The sequence below is a fragment of the Aquila chrysaetos genome, chromosome 25, assembly GCF_900496995.4.
Source record: "Aquila chrysaetos chrysaetos chromosome 25, bAquChr1.4, whole genome shotgun sequence".
Classification (NCBI taxonomy): domain Eukaryota; kingdom Metazoa; phylum Chordata; class Aves; order Accipitriformes; family Accipitridae; genus Aquila; species Aquila chrysaetos.
Window position 1 is genome coordinate 8,118,833 of NC_044028.1, and position 18,061 is coordinate 8,136,893.

General features: G+C 34.9%; 1 protein-coding gene across 9 annotated transcripts in view; it reads right to left on the reverse strand.

Moving 5' to 3' along the window:
- The window catches only part of LOC115335631 (transformation/transcription domain associated protein), a 103,347-nt gene that overhangs the window by 79,239 nt on the left and 6,047 nt on the right, over positions 1-18,061 (reverse strand). For 6 of the 9 annotated variants that reach the window (XM_030001604.2, XM_041120133.1, XM_030001606.2 and 3 more), the window contains exons 7-23: positions 17,685-17,789; positions 16,912-16,995; positions 16,099-16,155; positions 15,235-15,360; positions 14,835-14,912; positions 14,517-14,605; positions 13,492-13,588; positions 12,987-13,125; positions 9,858-9,936; positions 8,589-8,823; positions 6,315-6,642; positions 6,092-6,189; positions 5,249-5,443; positions 4,529-4,720; positions 2,630-2,795; positions 1,133-1,389; positions 53-253 (exon numbers count right to left, since the gene is read on the reverse strand). In XM_030001604.2, the coding sequence (XP_029857464.1) occupies positions 53-253; positions 1,133-1,389; positions 2,630-2,795; positions 4,529-4,720; positions 5,249-5,443; positions 6,092-6,189; positions 6,315-6,642; positions 8,589-8,823; positions 9,858-9,936; positions 12,987-13,125; positions 13,492-13,588; positions 14,517-14,605; positions 14,835-14,912; positions 15,235-15,360; positions 16,099-16,155; positions 16,912-16,995; positions 17,685-17,789 (2,526 nt within the window). Of the gene's footprint in view, positions 1-52; positions 254-1,132; positions 1,390-2,629; positions 2,796-4,528; positions 4,721-5,245; positions 5,444-6,091; positions 6,190-6,314; positions 6,643-8,588; positions 8,824-9,857; positions 9,937-12,986; positions 13,126-13,491; positions 13,589-14,516; positions 14,606-14,834; positions 14,913-15,234; positions 15,361-16,098; positions 16,156-16,911; positions 16,996-17,684; positions 17,790-18,061 lie in introns of all 9 variants that reach the window. The other 3 variants (XM_041120130.1, XM_041120131.1, XM_041120129.1) reach the window with 1 other exon arrangement.

Below are 18,061 nucleotides of genomic sequence, written 5' to 3' on the forward strand. Positions count from 1 at the left end.
GGAAAACTGAGTAAGATGGTTTCTCAGCACAGAAAGTAACTTAAGCCTTTACCTTTTCCATTGGGAGCTGAATGGATGCTTTACAGTCTGAAAATTCAATTGTAATACTGGGTCCTTGGATTTCTGTGAGTACATATTGTAGTTTCTGTGATTCCTTTAACATCTTCCTGTTACTTCCACCAAATTTACCAAGTACACGATAAGCCACATGAGAAATGCTGTCTGCAGGATTGCGCAGTGTACGCCACAAAGCCTGTAAGTATTTTTAAAGTTACATGGTCAGACCAGTCTCACTTCAAAAATTTTCAAGTTGTAATGTAAAAAAAATGTCAAGGAAAACACTTATTCTTGTATCTGGGTAATTGATCCTGCATAACTTCCAGAATATACTTATCTAGATTGAATAAAAGCAGTCTCAGTTCACAACAGTTCAAGTGCTTTGTAACAAGGTTGTCCTAAATGCAGTTTTAGATTAGATTACTGTGATCAGCTACAAAATCTTTGCGACACCAAAATGTAATTTCATGTTTATGAATAATATTAGATAAACAACATCATGAATTTAAAAACAAAAAAAAGGCAGGCCAGTTAAGGCTGAAGTGAATTAACCTCATAGAGCTAGTTTTGAAATATAAAAAGCAAATAAAGTAAATATTATATTTAAAGGATAAAGTATATGAAAGCACTTTATTAGGGGAAGTAGCCACATTTAAAACACTGTTCTGAATTTCAGCCGCATCATCTTCACTGTATATATAAGACTTCATATAGCTCTCAATCATGATATGCTGAAGGTAATTAGCTTTTCTTGTTTGTTTTTTAAAAAATTAACAAGTTTTAATTATTTTCTGTACCAGCTCATCTTAAACATAGTAATATTCTTCTATTGAGTCCCAAGTCTTAACTTTAACCCCTTAACAGGGGTATAGAAGAAATGATTAACGTACTTTTAAATTTTTCAGAGTTTTCAGTTTAACAGCACACCACCAACTAGCCTTTTACATACAAATCAGACTGGTATGGTTCTCATGACAGATTTTTCAATTTTTACACCCAAAGGTTCCTGGAAATTTGTAATAATATTTAGCGAATCAATGACCTCTTGTGGTTTAACAGGAAACAACATGTTTACCTGCATTAGCTCAGCTCGAACTGGCTGAATGTGATCATACAGAAAGTCTGGCTGCAAGTTATCCACACACAGTTCAAGAGTTCTTAAGCCTTGGCTAACCAGGGTCTGAGATCCATTGAGAGCCGACACCAAGGGATCCATCAACATTGGCAGATAAGGTAATAATGAGCTCAGACGAACTGGCACGGTCAGGCAGAGCTCTACAAACAAGTCTTTCATGTGTTGTTTATGAAGGCCACTTTGCAACATATTAAGTCCTGAAAATCATTGATAAGTTATACACTCAAAGGAAAAGACAGTCCACAGTTTATTGTTAAAAATTGCTATTTCCTAAATTCAGAATAACCTGACATTTTTAAATTCTGTAAAGCTTATAGCTCTGTAAATAATGTATTTACAAAATGTAATACAATTCACAGTTATAACTTATATTTAAGGACTTTATGCAGTGAATGCTTTTGTAAGTACATGCATATACCAAAAAAAAAGAGTACCTATGCATATTCTAAAATTTAATATTAGACTCAATAAAGTAGCATTTGAATACAGCGGATGAAAACCACAAAAAGATAATTTGACTCAAACCTCAGCCTTGTATCAATAAAAAAAAATCCACACAGAACAAATTGCTTTTAAAATATCTGGAATCCTGAAAAGAAACATTAAATGAGTTCAAGTACATTCACTGTCCCATAGAAACTAAACACATTCCCCAACTTATTTTTCTTCCCATCAAGATTTCATATATTCCATAAACCTAGCTAGCACCTCTATGCTGACATGTATTTTACATAACGGTTTATAGATAACGGACATATTTGCTAACTACAGTAAAAACTGCCCCTACAGCTGTAAATAGGAACCACAGGATTTCACATTCCTGCAATTGTTACGATTCGCTTGTCCTTAGGTTTAAGTAGTTCTCCACATCTGCTTGCTCATCCTCAGTATCTCTGGAACACAGTCCTTGCAAGCACAAATGCTCAATTAATCAAACTGATTGTTGTTTCCATTTCTTTTTGCAAATTGACACTACTTGCGTTTATATTTATCATGCACTTGCAGGTGCACACACATGCCCTCAACTGCAGAACAACCAGAGCTTCTCTGTAATGTTCTTCCCACAAAACCAGTGATTGCCTGGCAATACTGCTTCTCCTGTTACTCTTACCCCTCAATGCTTTATGCTAACAAGGTTATCCATAGCAAAAAAACGAATAAAAGAAACAAAAAACCCCAACAGCCCCACAATGAAAAGCAGAAAAACAAGCAGCAGAAATTGTGAAGCAGCCAAAACTATGGAGCCTGAAGCAGCTGAGAGTAAATGAACATAAGCCACATTCAAGATATTTAATCAACTGCAAAGCTCAAAATCAGAAGCTACTTATCAGGGTTAGGGCTTTAGTTTTGTTTTTTTAATTACATAACATAACTTTATTACTACTATTTACATAAAAAGATCAGAAACTGGGGTGGGGAAAGAAGGTATTGTTCTACCTTGCAGTAAGTTTGGTAACAGCGGCAAGAATTCTTGATATAACAGATCATGACTGCCTCCTCCAATAGATCTGAACAGTGCTCTGAGCAGCAGGAAATAGTTATAGGGCTCTTTGGCAGTCTGTGCAAGTTCCATAGAGCTGTTCACAATCTTGTGCAAATGTGGCTATAAAAAAAATAAAGCTTGAAGATTAATAAATTATCAATTTGATCGTCATTGTACTGTTGTATAAGAGTTTAGCATGAGACAACTTTTTCAGATCAAAAACCTTCAGCTATTCCACGTACTCTGATGCCATGCTAATTTTATACCGCTGTTGAAGAATTGTTAAAAAGTAAATCTGTATTTGAAGAGTATCAAGAACCCAGAGCATTCTTTAATTAATTAAACCCTGCTTTCATATTAGCCAAACAATCAAGTCTGCTTGTTACTCCAAGCAGTAACTTTATTAAAACAAAAAACCTTCTGCAAATCTGACACAATGAAAAATATTTGCGCCACAAAACCTAACAATGTGTAGCAGAAATCAGAAGTGTCAGAATGACAAGAGAAGACATTTCACAATATTCATTTACTCCTGACCTAACTTCATCATGAATTCTTCATTTTCGTGAATGTTAAAATTTAACTTTGAAAGGAAACTTTTACAAGTAAAAAAAATGGTTACACAACTGGTGGCCTTTCTAGAGCAGAGGACATTAACAGTTTGCAGGAATCATTGAAGATAGTTGATAAATACAAGGATTCTCACAGATCAGGGACAAACAGTGACACAATTCTGGATTTTATTAACATCTAAGAGCTTTCTACATTGCTATGCAAATGCTGCAAATAGCCTTCATCATTCAATTAAACTGTCTACCCAAGGCCCATATCATCAATCCTGCAGAAACAAAAAAAACCATCACAGAAGCATGAAACTGTGAAGGTAGTAAATCACAGTCTTTAAATTGCATCTCCAGCTTATAAAATCCAAATGACCTTGATTCTGATGACAAACTAGAAGAATTTAAGCAAGATTATACGAATAATGCTCCATATTACTTTTATCTTTCACAGAATCTGGAAAATTAGTAGTCCCTACTCTGTTCTACCCAGAAAACTGAACTAATCCTGCTGTAATAAATCATTAAGCACAGAAACAATTATCACACAGTTACCTGTATCAGAAATTTTGTTTATTCTAAGATAGAAGGAAGAGAAATGGAGAGAAATTATGAGAGACGGAGCAGCATTCAATTAATACCTTAACCTTTTTTCTGGATATAGGCAGCTGTTACTTTTACGAGAAAAGCACACTCTTGCTTCAAGCTCAGTATTTCTAAATTCATTGAATAATGAGATGATCTCATCAACATAAATAGATCCTTGGAATACACTGACAATATCTAGTCAATAGAAAAAATTGCATTCCTTAATCTAGAGTTTTCAAGAGCACAGAAATATCTAACTCAAGACGTACATGTCATTGAATATGACGTGAATGAACAAGATTCACCAACACACAAAAAAGTGATTCCAGTCTAAGCAAAAATCTTAAATTAATACGGAAAAAAAGGGGAAAAATATGCAAGAAGATATGCATATCCTGACCATGAAGTTACATGGGTTTATGGCTATCCTAATCAGATCACAAGCACGTATCAGTCATTTATACTCAGAATTAGCACATCACTTTAGTTTCAAATATGAAGCAAACATTTACAGAAACCATCTCTCATAAATAAGGCAATGTACTTGGCATTTGGAAAAAATGCGGTTGTGTCACTAACAGTGGTTCAAACACAAAAAGACTATCAAATGTTAAGACAGCATAAAACTTTTAAGTTTCTTCAGACATCTGAAGAATGTATTGAGTCAAAACAGATTTTTTTGTTTTTAACACAAATGACCTTTACCTTCAACATTTGTTCATTTTCAGCTGCAAATAGTGAAACTGAGCCAAAGACTAACTTGAACAGCTTGAGATACAGATTGGAGAGTTCCACATTAGAGCCCATTTCTGGCAGCCGATCCAGAAGATACTCTACCAAAATCGTTGCAAAGAGGGCAGAGGTAGTAGGGTTTGCCAGGAAGGAATTGGCAACAATCTAGAAGAGGAAACCACAAAAGAGTTATTGTTGTTGTAATGAAAAGAACAGAGGGATAAATGCACTAGCCATTTAAAACAAAAAACTAAGACAAATTTCTTTCCCCATTTCCACTGCTACCCAAGCGATTCAGGTTATCCTCAGTGGAAAACAACCATGCATATAACTTAAGTATTGAAGTTTAAAGTGTAATTTTAAATGTATATTATAGGACTTGTGTTCTGTAAAACAGTAGAACATTAACACAACAACCTGAACAAAACAAGAACTCCACAATATTCAATACTTTCCAAGAAAAAAGTGCATTCATATCTTCTAAACTGAAGGGCTCATGTTTGTATTGCACCACTCTGGAAAGTTTTTGAAAAATCACCTTTACAAAGTAATTTTATAGACTGCTTCAAATCTCGCATGCTAATTTCAACATTATTATTTATAATTCCACTTCAGCCTCATTACTGCAAGGCATAAGCTATTTTCTACATGCTGTTTATTACCAATTGAAAAAAGTAAACAAAAACGTAATACCTGAAGAGCATAGTTTTTTGAGATTCTCTCCACCATATAAGGAACAGTAGTTTGAAAGATTTCTTTAAAAGTTAAAGGGTTCATCATTGTGAACACACCAGCAAAATGCTCCAGAACTTCCTTTTCCTCTTTCATTCTCACCGTCTGACAGTTTGCTACTCGAACATACGTCTGTCCATTTCCTGCTATTTGGACCTACAGCAGTTGAGAAAACACATATATTGGTTACAGAATTTGAATAGCTTTTCCCCCACTAGTCTTAAAATACCTGTTGAAAAAAACTGAGATTTTACAGGTTTCACACGCAAGCCCCATACAATTAGAAGTTGGGCACAAGAGCCAACAGTGACAATAAAAATATTAAAATAGAGTGTTTTCAGCACAGATTTTAAAACCATTAAGTCAGGAGTGGAAAAAGACAAAAGCAGGAGATACCACATTGTATTTGTAAACTTACTTAATTCCAAACCATGTACATTTACATTTCATCAGTACTTTGTCTAACTACAGAAGACAAATATAGCCACGTGAATGCTTCAACTGATAGCTAAACTATCTCTTTGAAGAAAAGATTTAATCCACTACATGAAAGACAAATTATTTTCAGTCTGACCTGCCTGCATAAACACAGACAATAACAGCTGTTAAGAAAATAATTTGTTCCAAGTGATAAGTACTTTGAAATTCATAAAATTTCCCAATAGCTGTGGTCCTGAAATTAAAGTCTTAATGAAAATATACTACACGTGAAATTTGTCTTTTAGCTGACAAATAAATCCTTATTAAAAGATCTATTTATACAGTTACTGTGTGTTAGAAGTGCTACGTGGCCAGGTTACATACCTGATAAATATCTAAAGCTTGCATTGCGTATTTTACCAGTTTTATATAGATTTGAGTCTCCTTAGGTTGCAACTGCTTATTGGGAATGAATTGTGCTTCTGAAAGAAGATAAAGAAAGAATAAGACAATAGTTAACCATTAAAATATTATTTGCTTTCATGCTAGAGAGATTTAATTGTAGAATTACAAAAGATAAATGTAATTAAATATTATGCAGTTTTACCACCAGGAGCTTTGCATGATGTTATGCCCCACGTGATTGTCTTGACACCACAGACCAAAGTTTTTACTAAGCTTCGGCAATCTGTGACCTGAAATGTCTGTTTATCTTCTTTTTCTTTCTCCCCCTGTTTTTCAAATACAGGTACTGGTGCAGGGGCCACAGGAGTGGCTGGGGCAGGAGACGGAACAGGAACAGGTGCTGCATTTGCTGCTGTCGGTACTCCAGGTAATGCGGCTTCAGCAGCCCCAAGTTCAGACTGTGGCTTGCATTTTTTAAAAATAACAGAAAGTTGGTATCGTGCTATAGTGTGAAATTTCAGAACAAAAACCTAAAGCACAAAGAGGAAAGGCAAATGAAAGAGCAGGGAGGGGAGAGAAAAAAGAAAGTAAGTTTCTTCTTCAAAAATCATTCTAAATTTAATAATACTAATACTTCAAGTCAACATACTGAGATCAATAAAATTTACAGCTCAGTATTTCTGAAGTCATTCAAATGACAGCAAACATTAAGTGTATCAACAAAGTAGTTTGCTTACTTTTAACAAGTTCCAAAAGTAAAAATATTTGCTGAAAACTAGTAAAACCATAAACTACAAATTGATCTCTCTACAATTCTACTTAATTTAAAATTAAAAGTTATTTGAATTCATTTCTTAAAATAAGACTTAATATTTCAGTCTATAAATATTTACTATTAAGATATACATCTGAAAAATTCAAGGTTTTTATGTAATGTATGTCAGATATATTAAAAGATGTATACGTCATAGGTTTAAGTCTTAGTTTTATGCAGCCTATCAGATTTAGCAAGAAATAACCAATCCTGCAGAACAGTGGTCCCCAATATTTCTGCCTCTTGGCTGTCAAGGGACATGTTGCACAAGGTTTCAGTTTAAATTTTTCTGTACTTCCCAGATTTTGAAGTCTAGATCTACTTGGCTTGCTCAGATATTTCCCCACTAGCACCACAGCTCTGCATGCTCCCTTCTTCCCTAGATGCATCTTCTCTGAATTCACATAGTATGACAAATTTTAATTTGATAAACAAGTGACCAAACAACTGTACTACATTATGATTTTTTAAAAAGCAGAAAAAACATAGAAGTTTTTTTGGAAGACAAATCCTACTAGACAGCTACTTCAGTTTGAGAAATCTGGAATAAAGGACCCATTACAATGCATAACATCAAGATTTTTCACTTGCACCGTCACTTGTATTTTGTATTTAGGATGAAAGCCATTCCCTAAACTACTGCTACCTTAAAAACAGGTTCAGGGGTGATACCAAATAACCTGGAGATGACTAAAATGACTAAATCTCTTCCCTGATGCATTCAGAAACATGAGAGTCTGTCAATGACAGAGAAGAGTCAATGATGGAGGGGATCCACTACATTCAGAATTCCTAGATCTCCCTTTCTGAAACAAGCAGCCATACAGCTTCCTCGGTGATCTTAAAGTGTTAACACCAGTTTGATTTAGATTTCAAGACATGCTCTCACATCCCAAAATTAGATTATTAAACCAGTATTTACCCTACAAGAAGTGTTTTACTCTACAATTGAGTGCATCTTCATGTTGTGGCAGGAGAAACACTAGGCAACTTTTTTCCATTAACTACTTGGCTACAGCAAGCAGGTAGTTACAGTTGTACTATACCATGCATAACAGCTTTTCGGGTGCATCCCTGATGTTTAAAAATAACACATAAAAAAAGCCCCCCAAAAATCCTGCATATAAAGAAGATCCTTAAAAAGGATCAGTAGGTCTTGAAAGTGAGGATATTTCACATTTTACAGATGGTATTGGGCTATGCCAAGGACCTGCACAATAACCCTCTTTCAGGGTTTAAAAACAAAAACAAAACAAAAAAAAACCAACAAAACAACATAACCAGAGGCATTAAAAAAATACCATTCTTACATACTTTTAAGTGGGGAAAAAAGGAGATTACAACTAAAATTTAAAAGAAAATTTTAAAAATAATAACAATTAAGCCACCCACAGCATCATAGACATTCAGTTTCCTACTTTGAAACAAGTCACTGAACGAATAAGCTGAGTTAGCAAAGAATCTCTGCTATACTTGAGATTTTATCCCAGTTGCATAGCATTTTAAAAAAGCCCTTCTCTGAAGTATTAAAATGAAATACAGTATGGAGACTGTTTCTACATATTCTCATTTCTGAAGAAAGGTGAAAGTAAAATGTGATCAACAACATACTATGAAATAAGATATTCAACTTATTATCGCATGTTTTAAACAAAGCAGTACCTCCAGCATTCTCATAAGAATATCTCTACCATTTCCATTTTCCTGTTCACTTTTAGACCGGATACAGTCTACCAAATTTAGCAGAAGCTTGCAAGACATTGTCTGGATACTGCTAGGCAATGACTCATCATCAATGTTCTTGGCAAATAACTGGACAGCAAGGGAGAGATCATTGAGTGGTAAATGCTGACGGACATGATGCACCAGGTCTGCCAGTGTACTATATGCAAGTGGTCTATCAGTAAAAACAAGAAATGAAGAAAACACATTGAGGACAATTATAATTGCTGTTAATTGGACTTAACCAATAATTACTGCCTGGAGCTATTTCCAAGATTCTAAATCCAAATTTTCTAAGCAAATCCAGAGTTCACAAGGCTTTTTCAGTTACACAAGAGAATTATAATCTGTACGATCTAACCAAAGATGCATTAATCTGTCCCATAACACTAATATTACCTCTCTGATCTTTCTTCCCCCACTGCTGAACATCCCCAGCACGTATTTTCATCTACATACAGTTACGAGCAAATTAGCATGTTTTAAGCCACCTATTAAGCTGCGTTGGTAAACTGTTTCACAATTCATCATTGATGATTCATGATTTCAAAAGTAGTTACGAAAACTGATAAATTTTAAAAAACATTTCTTTTCAAATACCAGGTTTAAGCATCTAGTAGACCAAATACTTCTAAATCCAATACATGTTGTCAATAAGGTACACTTGATACTTAAGCAAGAAGACGTAATTCTCCTAGTTCACATATTTTAATTTGGTCAGCAAAAGCACCCAAAAACTAGTAGACTATTGAAGACACAGAAAGTATGTATTCTCCCCATTTATTTTTTTCAATTGCAAATGAATAAGTTTTAAGGTACTTATTGACAGAACAGTTTAAATCTCATTCAGATTTTACAGTGGACACAAGATTTAGGCTGTTTCGTGAAATACTGGGAAGATATAAGTTGATTTCACTGTGACGACTATTTTTGTTCTGCTCTGCAATTCAAAAAATGAAATAATTTTCATTCACCCGTTTATCTCATTTTGCCCTACACTCGCTCTACCATGCTACACCATCGAAGTGTTAAAACAACCACCACTCTTTACAGCAGCAGAAGCCCTTCCAATATTAGAATCTAATTAAATTAGTTATTTAAAGCAAAGATTTAGGAACCTATACAGACATTGTTGTAAATATTAATAAGCCTTGAAAGAAACCAGCCCTGGCAGGTACTCAGATAGCTATTCCAAACTTTCTGTCATACCTCAATGTCTCTCGGGCAGTGTATCCAGAGCCAATTAGTATGGATTCATCAAATAGCTTGTCCATACATGGAATAAATTCTATAATTAAAATAAAAAAAAAAGGGAGAGAGAGAAAAAAGAAAAAGCTGTACATAACGATTAGCAAAGGAAATAATCAAAATAAGGTAGATGAGCATTAAACCACTTAACTTAGGTATTTAAACTTAAGTCAGAAAGTAGTTTGATTATAAAATTCATTCCTGAAGCTTATAAAGGACAGTGTCATTTACCAGGAAACTTTCAGTTAACCTCTTGTGACTATGAACTCCACTGACACTTGCCCCTTGAGTAACATTACCGTACACAGTCAAAAGCCACAGCATTGACACAACAAAAAAGTTACATCTGCAAAGAGAAAAAATGCTTATATTTTTTTCAACTTTGCGGAACTTTTTGAATATAACTAATGAGTTACTGGAAAGCACAAGTTTGGGCGACGCTGTACAACACAACTCTATTTTGTCTCGCACCTTATCGCGCAAGTTCTGTCCCAAAATATAAGGGGGGAATACATGCAACTTGGGGTCCAGGGAACAAAAGGAAGAATTCAGTAACAAAAGTCAAGTGACAAAGTAAGGCCAAAGAAGCATTTTCTTTTTAAATACAGAAATCAACAAGTTTACAGGATTGACTAGGTCACTCCACCCACCCTAAAGGCAGATGATGGAAATGGCAGGAAAGATTAACTGCTCTCACCTCCAAATAACGCAACAAGCTAAAACTTACTAAACAAATAAGCAAAATGTCAAATAAAGAGAAAGAGGAACATCCAGCAACCTTCATTCTCCACAGATTTCCAAATAGTATATAAAGATAGAAATCCAGCATTTTCCGAATGAAATCTGAAATGGACAATGAATCAGTGAGGTCCACTTAAATGAAAGGGACAACATGGTAGCCGTCTTTGCATTAAGAGAATGTAACATGCTACAAAAACACAGAGGAAGAGAAAAGGAGAGCATCGGCATTGTTTTTTGAGGGGGGTAGAGATCTGGAAGACTTGCAGTGGAAAAAAGCAAATGAAGAATGGGAATAAAGATTTTAGATGCAAACACAATCCATTATTTTACAAGCCAACCACCACAGCAGTCATGACATGAGAATAAATTCAGTCATAACCAAAAAATAATACTGTGGAGAAAAAAAGCTCAGTCAAAAAGACGGTTGGAAAGGAACCACCTTTGATCATCAATCCACTCTGTTTGAAAAAAGGAATTAGTCTTAGATGCACTAGTGTTAGCAGAGCAAAGAGATTAAGGCACAAATCCTGACAATGAAAAAAAGCAAAGGAAATGCAAATTGAAAAACAGTAGTGAGTTTTTGTGTATTGAACACATTTAATGTTAATATTCCTGTGTTGTGCTATTACTCTTAATGTGAACTACTAAGAGAAATTAAAGCAAAGCAAGCAATAACAAATTGTTTACACTGGACCACTGACTGAACTCTCTCATTAAACTTTATAACATAAGAATATTTTACACCGAAATTAAGAAATGTTCACAATGATCAGTCATAAGAATTTCAGAAATGCCATACAAACCATTCTAGCCTTTTGAAATGGACAACTCAGTCAAAATTCTCAAAAGAAATGGCTTAATAGCAATGAAAATAGGCAAGTTTCTAAATTCGATTTGAATTCTATCTTCTAAGCCAGGTTTTAAAACTTCCACTTAATATTTATATGCATACCACATTTTGCTGTTATGAAGTATTCTTAGACAGGGGCAGCCTTTATAGTGATAACAGTGGAGAGAGGAAGTAGAGTTTCACCTCCACCCTCTCTTTTAGGAATCAGAAACAAAGTTCCACACAGACAAAATGCATCACTATAAGATATGCGGCGTTATTCATCAACTCTCAATCAATGCAAAAGACTCAGTTTGCAAGATTATTTCACTGAGAAAAATAATGCCACTGGCAAGACCCACAAACATGAAACACTTCCCTGAACACTCATTTTTCCAAATAAGTTGAACTGCGCCAGCAGAATGACCAAAGCCTTATCTTCTACAGATCTCCACATACTTTATATCCCACTTCTCCTCTTCCTCATTCTCCTTATTCCTCCTGCAATACCATGTTCCCTCTTTTCCTTAATGCTTCTAAGCATTTCCTCCTCTACATCCACTTCGGGGCTGCCAGGCAGCCAAGAGCAGGGCTACGAGGGATGCGTTATCAACACTTATGCCAAAATGCCAGCCAGCTGACCAAGGGCAATGAATTGCTAAGTTCCCACTGCTGTTTATTCCTCCAACAGAGACACTAACTTGGGTTTTGTCCACTACTCAAACATTAAAGTTCACAAACTATGCAGAACGCTGTATCTTTAAGACCACACTCTCTGTTGAATTCTGTTGAAACTGGTCAAGTTCAGAAGTTATTAAGGAGAGGCTGGAAAACGTAGAACAATTAAGCTAATTTCTTTTGAAAAACAGCCAAAGAAACAGCTTTCCATGTGACCACAAAACTAAATTCCAGAACTAGGAAACATGCTTATTTTTTTTGGCAACCTAACAATACCTGTAAGATATCACACTGCCCCATAACTGCTGTTAGCAGAAGGAAAAGAAAGGGGACCACACAGTAAAGATGAAAAGATAGAAGTGAGTATTTTACACTTATCTCCAGTTTTGCAATTCTGCCAAAACAGAACATATCCACCAAACCTAGTTAATTTAGGCAGACCAAAATGGCTTTCCTCTGCTAGAGGCAAATACTATGAGCTGAATCAAACATATGGTATCAGGTTTTGACAGAACTACTTCCACTCAGGTTAAGAGATTAATATTTTAAGTTATCTATACAATTGTAGGCACAATTACAAGCCAACACAAATATTTATCATGAAATGGTAATTACTTGGAACAAGGATACTTAGAAAGCTAGAAAAGCCACTTGTTCAGTATGCCACCTTATTCAGATGATTTTTTTTTTTAAAGGAAAAAGAAAAAAGGCAAAACAAAAATCACACCCACTCCCAAAATATTAATAAGTATGTAATAGTCCAAAACAAATAATAAGCAATATGCCTCTTAAATACACAATCTTTTCAGTTTATAGGTACATTTCTAAAAAGTACTACATACGGCTCCTCAAGTCTGTTGTCAAGATGTGCTTAGCAGCAATCAGAAGCTCCTTCCGGAGGTGTGCCGTTTCAGCTGGACAATTGGAGAGCAACTGCAACATTCCTTTTACCATTTGCTGAGAATATTTAGCCACTAATTCCTATAACAAAAAATTACATGAATACAATTATTATGACATTCTATTTTAAAGGCTTGCTTTACGTTTGCAAGATAACATTTAATTTAAATTAATTTGTTTCTCTTTAAGTCATCTATTTGTAAAACTAAAATACAATAGCCATTCCATAAATGCCTGGGGCAGGGGGAATAGGACATTTTCACTTTGCATTTACATGAGAATACTTCTGAAAGGACAACCAAGTACAGCCCTATCTTCAGATTCACTGCACAAATGCTCTTTCCAATCCCTGATGCACTGCAGTCATGCTGGTGGTCACTTGCCTGCCATAAAGTAACTAGAGATCTGTTGCACTAAGAGTAACAATGTAACAAAAATGCAACCTACCTGGTAAATTCTTATGATGTAAGCCAAAAAAGACAATGTTTTAATTTGAGCAGCGATAAAATCAGCATACAATTCCTTGTTATAAAGTTTATGTTGTCTGAAATTAAATTGAATAGTGGTTACGATTTTGTGCCTCCTCTTTAATACCTTCATTCAGAAAATTCACAGAAGTTTCAAATTACATCATCTTGTAGTGAGGTTCTTGCTTCATAAAGGAGTAAAATCATCATGGGAGAGCCGATTTTTAACAAGCTCTCTGCCATTCAAATTCCCAGCATCTTATGCTCTAAGCAGAAATGCACAACCTTGAGGCAGTCATACAATTTTCAACTTGCTACAGAAAGCCAAGTCAATACATTAGCATCAAACATTTGGCTCCGTTCCCCTAACCAGGGCAATTTTTTTTCTCCAAACAATATTCCCTCCCACAGACTTATCGGTCTCTCTCAAGCTTCAACCACTTATTTCAGATCATCTGGGCAGATAGGAAAAGACAGAGATCTTACTCCTGCTGCCCTGCTCAGCACCACTTGCTGCTCCTTAGAAACATCTCTCTCTGAAGCAGGAAAAGCAGCACCCATATCTGCAACATCACAAGGCTTCACCTAAGCTATACCTTGGAAGAGCAAAAATGTATCACTGGTGGTATGGTAAAGATTAAACAACAGCAAGTGTCCTAACTAACATGGTCTCCATCACATACTATCTGTGGTAATACGGATTTCTGTCAGAACTCTATTTTAAAAAAATACATTATCAAATAACAAATTGGGATCTACTGCACAACTATGGATTTTACCAGTGACATATAATAGAAATACTCAGATTTGCCAATTACTTCACCTACAAAACTTTGACAATTTTAAGTCAAATAATCATTGCTACTTTGAAGATTAAAAGCAGTAAGACTAGAAGCAAAAAAAAAAATCACAGGATATAAGACAAAAGTATTTTGGGCGATACTGAATGGCAGGTTTAAGTAGTTTATCCCAAATATCATCAAAATACTGTTAAAATGCTCTTACCTTGCTTGAGCAGAAACCTGTATTATAATAGTGTTCATAATCAAGGGCACAAATTCAGCTACTACATTATGAATGTTCAGTTTGTAGAGCTTAAAAAAAAAATAAAGTATTATTAGAGAATTTACAAGTCACACTCACAGTCAACTTATTTGAGAGCTAATCAGAAAAAGTTAAGAAATCTCAGCAGCGTATTTTTAGACCATATTTTAATCTCAAAAATACCTACATTCATTTTTACTAATATGTTTGCCAGCAGAACTTACACAAGGCACTCAGCAATAAAAGGTATTTACATGCAAAATACTGGAATATACTAACCTGATACATAAGAACAACAATAATAGGTAGCTCAGCCAAGACCTTCAGAGATAAAGATCCTCTGGGAATTATAGAATGCTGAAAGAAAGAACACATGTTTTATAAACAGTTTAATTATTAATTCAAAAAAGTATCTGAAATACATTTTTAAACAAACTGCTCATTTTAATAGCACTATATTTAGCGATAATTACATTTAAAAAGCACAAAACCATTTGGTATTATATTAAATAAAAATCCTGTAACTACAGCTGCATAGAAAATATCTGAAAAGTTTCCATCAGCTTCTACAAATAAATCTTGATAAGAAAAACAAGCAAAAAGAAAGCCTATTACCTGCCCTTATGATTTGGGGTATTGTGATACAGACAGTCTCATCAAGAGCAATTAGAATACTCACTGTTCTCGTTTCACTATCTTCTCGCTCAGGGTTTACTTTCACCACAATTGTTGTAATCATGCCAACCATTTCAGGAGTAGGAACGGTGTTCTCTGGAATCACCTGAGGATTCTCAAAATACCGATTCTAAAAGCAAAGAGCAGTAGAAAAATATAATAATGCTAGTAATAGTCAAAAGGCCTTTTATCTCATTAGAATTCCTCCATATAATTTTTCCCCACAACTTATTGCAGACGGTTTTTTCTTCTCTGCACATGATGTGTATAGTCCTAGTAGATGCTGCAGTGTAAACATATCCTGCAATCTTTCACTCCCCCTACCACAAGAAGCAGAAAAGCGTCCCCAACCAAGGTGGTTCTTCTGCTAAGCATCCAAACAGATACTCTGCATCAGTGAGGAAGAGCGGGCAATGGCCTCCACATTGCTCAAGCACACTGAAGAGCTCTAACTGCTGGAAAGTACATCACCTCACCCTTCCCTCAAAAAAAACAAAAACCACCAAAAAAACCCCCCCAAAAAAACCAAACAAAAACAACATCAAAAAAAACCAACCAAAAACCACCACACAAAACATTTGGCTACATGGACACCACTGCAATCAACTGACTAGTGCTTTATTATATAAGTTTACCTCAGTTTTCTCATACTAGTAATACTGTGCTAGAAAGAGAAGGTTTTCCAATTCAAAATCTAAATTTCTCCATTTTTATACATATTTTTGTTAAATATTTTTATTAAAGCTATATTTACTTTGTATCACTAGATACAAAAGTAATTATGTTAATATCTTTTAGAGTTAAAATTAAGAAATAAAAACTGGTTTTCTGACTGTAGCAAGTGCAATTTAAGAAATAAAAAGCTTACCACTACTTTTGGAAGTTCCTTGTAAATCTGTTTCACAAAGTCCAAAAAATGATGGATCTAGGAAGGAAGAAGTCGGTTTACGATAAAGGAAAAAAAAAAAAAAAAAAAATCACAATTTTAGAATCTTTGTATTAACTGTACAGTTACATAAAATCGTTAGTCACCACTAGAGTATATTTTTCATGATATTTAAAAAGAATCTGAAAGTGTTCTCCTGCTTCCTTCTGTTCTGCCAATATTAATTCAAATTGCACTTGGAAAGAACCCAATTTACCTATCATCTCAACATAGTTACAATACAGTATCATTAGAAATAATTACTGTAAACCAACTATGTCTTCCCAGGCAAAAACCAAGGAAAGCAAGCAACAGAATAAAAATGCAAACTTTCAAATACTCCTTCACGAGTCACAGGAGAGAAGGGGGGGGGGGGGAGTGTGTGTTGGGCAGGGGGGAGACAATCATATTCCTTTTCCAGGACTTTCCCCTTCACAAACTAAAAAAGCACCAGTTCTCTTTCCTTCTGTGGAAATTACATTCCTTAGTCTAATCATACTGCCCATAAACACTTAAAACAAAGACAACTAGGCTTTAACAGTTTGTTTTTCCCAGGGGTGCTAGCACTATGCAATCCTCTTCTAAAAATTACTTTAAGGTAAAAAAAAAAAAAATAATTAAATATATGGTCACCACAACAGGTCAGCCAACATAAAAGGACAGCAGGAAAAGACAAACCAACCAACTCACTTAAAATAACAATTCTGAAGAGTATGGCAGTAAGTTCTATACCATATAACAAGATTTATGACCTACTTCTTGAGTGATTGCTGGTCGGAACTGTTTGTGCAATTCAATAATTATTCTTAAGCAAATCAATACATTTTCTTCATTCTCCGTCTGAAAAAAAGGGAATCTTTAGTGAGCCTACTGCTGCATTCTTCAACTACTCCGTAAGTACTTCAAAACCCTATAAAATTATACTCATCTCAGCAACCTACAAGTACCCTATTAATACGAATTTGCATAAGCAAGATGCCTTTCCTTTGATATAACTTTACCTTGCAGCCTTACAGCATGGCTAAAATGAAATTCACCCCTACTGGAACAAAAAACAGAAGTTTCAACCACTCTATACCATCAGACCTGTTTCTAACGCCCCACAGACAGAAACACACAAGTGTGGCTATTACACACCATGACACCTCCACATAGAGCAGGTTATTTTCTGTGAGCTTCAAATGACAATGTTTTCAATTCCACGTAAGAAACAAAATGAAGTGTCTAGAATAAGCTATCTGCACTTATATAAGCCAGAAAAGTGTTCATGAATGAAATCTTGCCTAGCATGAGAACAGTTCCTTGCATTTGTAAAATCCAGGTTTCTAAAGGGCAGAAAAGAACATGCAGAAAACCTGTAGATAGTAAGATATCACACTGGTGAAGCCTAAATAGAATGCCCTTCCACTCTTGCTCCAGAAGCACAGCTATTTAAAATTCTACCCCCAGCAATTCTTTGAGATGAAGAAAGAAGAGGAAAATATTTCTGAAAATTTGCAACAGTTTTAAGAGAAAAAAATAAAAAATACCTCTAGAAATCTAAACATCACAGACAGGATATTTTTGGTATGAAGACGAAGATGTTCATTTGTTGGTATTCTGTGAATTATTTCAAGCACTAGCTTTCGGAGTTGCTGTAAAAAAAAAAAAAAAACAAAAAAACCACACCACAATAGAACTTTCCAAAAGTCCACAAAAAACAACTGGTTGCAACATCTTTTCAGTTTAATACTTCTGCATGCTTAGAAAGAAAAAAAGCCATTTTACTTTGTGAAGACATACACTTATATACAAACACATAATGCTTCCTACTACCCACATATGCGAATAAGGCAAATTTAACAAATTTACAGTTGAAAAATGCAAGTTATCAGACTTTTTTTAAAGAACTCAATTTTAAGTATTT